The 2,045-nt window shown below is 35.9% G+C and overlaps 1 protein-coding gene across 1 annotated transcript; it reads left to right on the forward strand.

Moving 5' to 3' along the window:
• The first annotated feature begins 312 nt into the window (after positions 1-312).
• Positions 313-1,785, forward strand: LOC133194470 (uncharacterized). Its single transcript, XM_061330422.1, has 2 exons — positions 313-1,263; positions 1,366-1,785. The coding sequence occupies exons 1-2, from the start codon at positions 313-315 to the stop codon at positions 1,783-1,785; spliced, it is 1,371 nt and encodes a 456-aa protein (XP_061186406.1).
• Positions 1,786-2,045: the final 260 nt, after the last annotated feature.

A 2,045-nucleotide genomic window follows, 5' to 3' on the forward strand; every position in this document is an offset into this window, starting at 1 on the left:
AAAAAGTTATTTATAGGTCTTAGTTTCATTACAAATTACTATGCAAAGCTCAGTAAAGCCAAATAACCGTAGGCCAATAAACAAGCATTAAATTTATGTATAAAATAATTATTTCTTTCTTCAGATTTTAAAATGGCTACTCCAATCTCTTGGGCACAAGATGTCATCACTTGTGACCTCTGTGATAAACCTACCCAGGAATTCTGTAACAACTATCAAGTCAGTTTATGTGTGGACTGTGTCAGTTAACATGTAGACAAGCACCAGTCTCTCACACACGAAAAAGTTCCTTTCAAGAACAGAAAAATACCAATGGTCTGCGAGGCCTACTGTCAACAATGTGACGGCCCAGTGTGCATCAAGTGTATTCTTGGCAACCATAAAGGTCGTGATGGTGTAGACTTATCTAATATAGTAGCAAACAAAAAAGAAGAAATTGAAAAAGATACAGCGGAAATTGAAACTGTTATTATTCCAAAGTGTCAGAAAAGTGAGAATGAGGCTAAAGTTAGAGCCTCTAATTGCATTGCTAGATTTGAGGAGTTAGAACAGGAAATGGAAAAGCATAGGATATTATGGCATAAAGAGGTTGACACCATATTCAACAAACTTTGCTCTCTGATTAAATCCATGAGGGATGACAATATGAATGCTCTAGAAACACATCAGACTAACCTCAAATTTTTGATTCCAGATATGAAGAAAACAGTCGAGCAGAACAAAGATATGTTGAGCAATGATAGATTTTCCGAAGTCATAAACTACAAATCAAAAATAATTGTATTCAGAAACATACATGCTGATATCCATTTTGAAATTCAATCACTGAACGCAAACACAGTCCACGGCAGTGAACATAAAATAAAGCTAAAAGAATATGTGGCTTCATTAACACAGACACATTCTAATCGAACAGATTTATTTGCAACAGAGTCGTTCGACAGAGTTATAGCCACAATTCCAACTAAAGTTGAATCTCTACTCAGGGTGGTCTGTTTAGGAGCAGAAAAAGCTTGGGTCAGTGGGAAAGACACAACCATAAAATGTGTTGACATACAGGGGTCTGTACAGGACTCTGTAAAGACTACCTTTATGGAAAGGCCTACTGACATCACACTGACAAGACAAGGAGATCTGATATACAATGATTATAAAAATAGAACTCTGAATATTGTCAGACATGGGAGAACAGAAGTATTGATCACTACACAAGAGGACTGGAAACCAAGGGGGCTTTGCTCTACCAGATCAGGAAACATATTGGTCAATCTTTATATTGGAAGCCAAAATAAAATCGTCCTTTACCAAGGACAAACAGTGAAAAAGTGAATATATAATGATAACTATGAAAAAGAAATCTTTAAGAAAGGTAAATTTAAACTGCTTTTGTCAGAAAACACCAATGGAGACATTTGTGCCTCTGATCCTAACGCTAACATCGTGACTGTATTGGACAAGTTAGGAAGAGTGCGATTCCGATATGACGGTACACCTGCCAGAATGAAGGAGGCATTTTATCCTAGCCAGACTGTGACATATTCCATGAATCAGATTATTGTAGCAGATTACAACAATGGCTGTCTACACATTCTTGATGAAAATGGACAGTTCCTTAGATGTGTTTATACTTGTGAACTAAATAGTCCCTATGGATTGAGTGTCGACAGTGAGGGAAGGTTGTGGGTTGGATTATGTTATTCAAGAGCAGTAAAAGTGATACAGTACATGAAAGAACCCTGCAAGTGTTTTGTGTGGGCTTTAGATTATGACCATATACCCCCTTAATTCTTCTTGAAACATTTTAAAAACTGATTTAAAATTTATTAAACAATATTAATAGATATATAAACATGATAAACTTTACAGGGAAATCAACATCAAACATCGTTTTATTCGGTTATGGAAGTTATATAATTTAATGTAAACACAATTATACAGAGGAGGGGGAGAGGCACTTGAGATTTTGGTCTCGCTTTTGAATACCAGGTAGGATGTAGAAGAGATCGTAGTTGATCAAAATACAACCAGGATTATTGGTATTCAGT

Source organism: Saccostrea echinata, unplaced genomic scaffold (genome assembly GCF_033153115.1).
Source record: "Saccostrea echinata isolate AGI-Se365-2 ecotype Australia unplaced genomic scaffold, CSIRO_AGI_Sech_v1 ptg000029l, whole genome shotgun sequence".
Lineage (NCBI taxonomy): Eukaryota > Metazoa > Mollusca > Bivalvia > Ostreida > Ostreidae > Saccostrea > Saccostrea echinata.

What these genes read in the sequence shown, in the direction of transcription:
- LOC133194470 (XM_061330422.1), top strand. Translation starts at nt 313, where the DNA reads ATGGTCTGCGAGGCCTACTGTCAACAATGTGACGGCCCAGTGTGCATC. An exon ending in CCAGATCAGGAAACATATTG is followed by an intron (nt 1,264 to 1,365) that starts GTCAATCTTTAT and finishes GAAATCTTTAAG; the next exon opens with AAAGGTAAATTTAAACTGCT.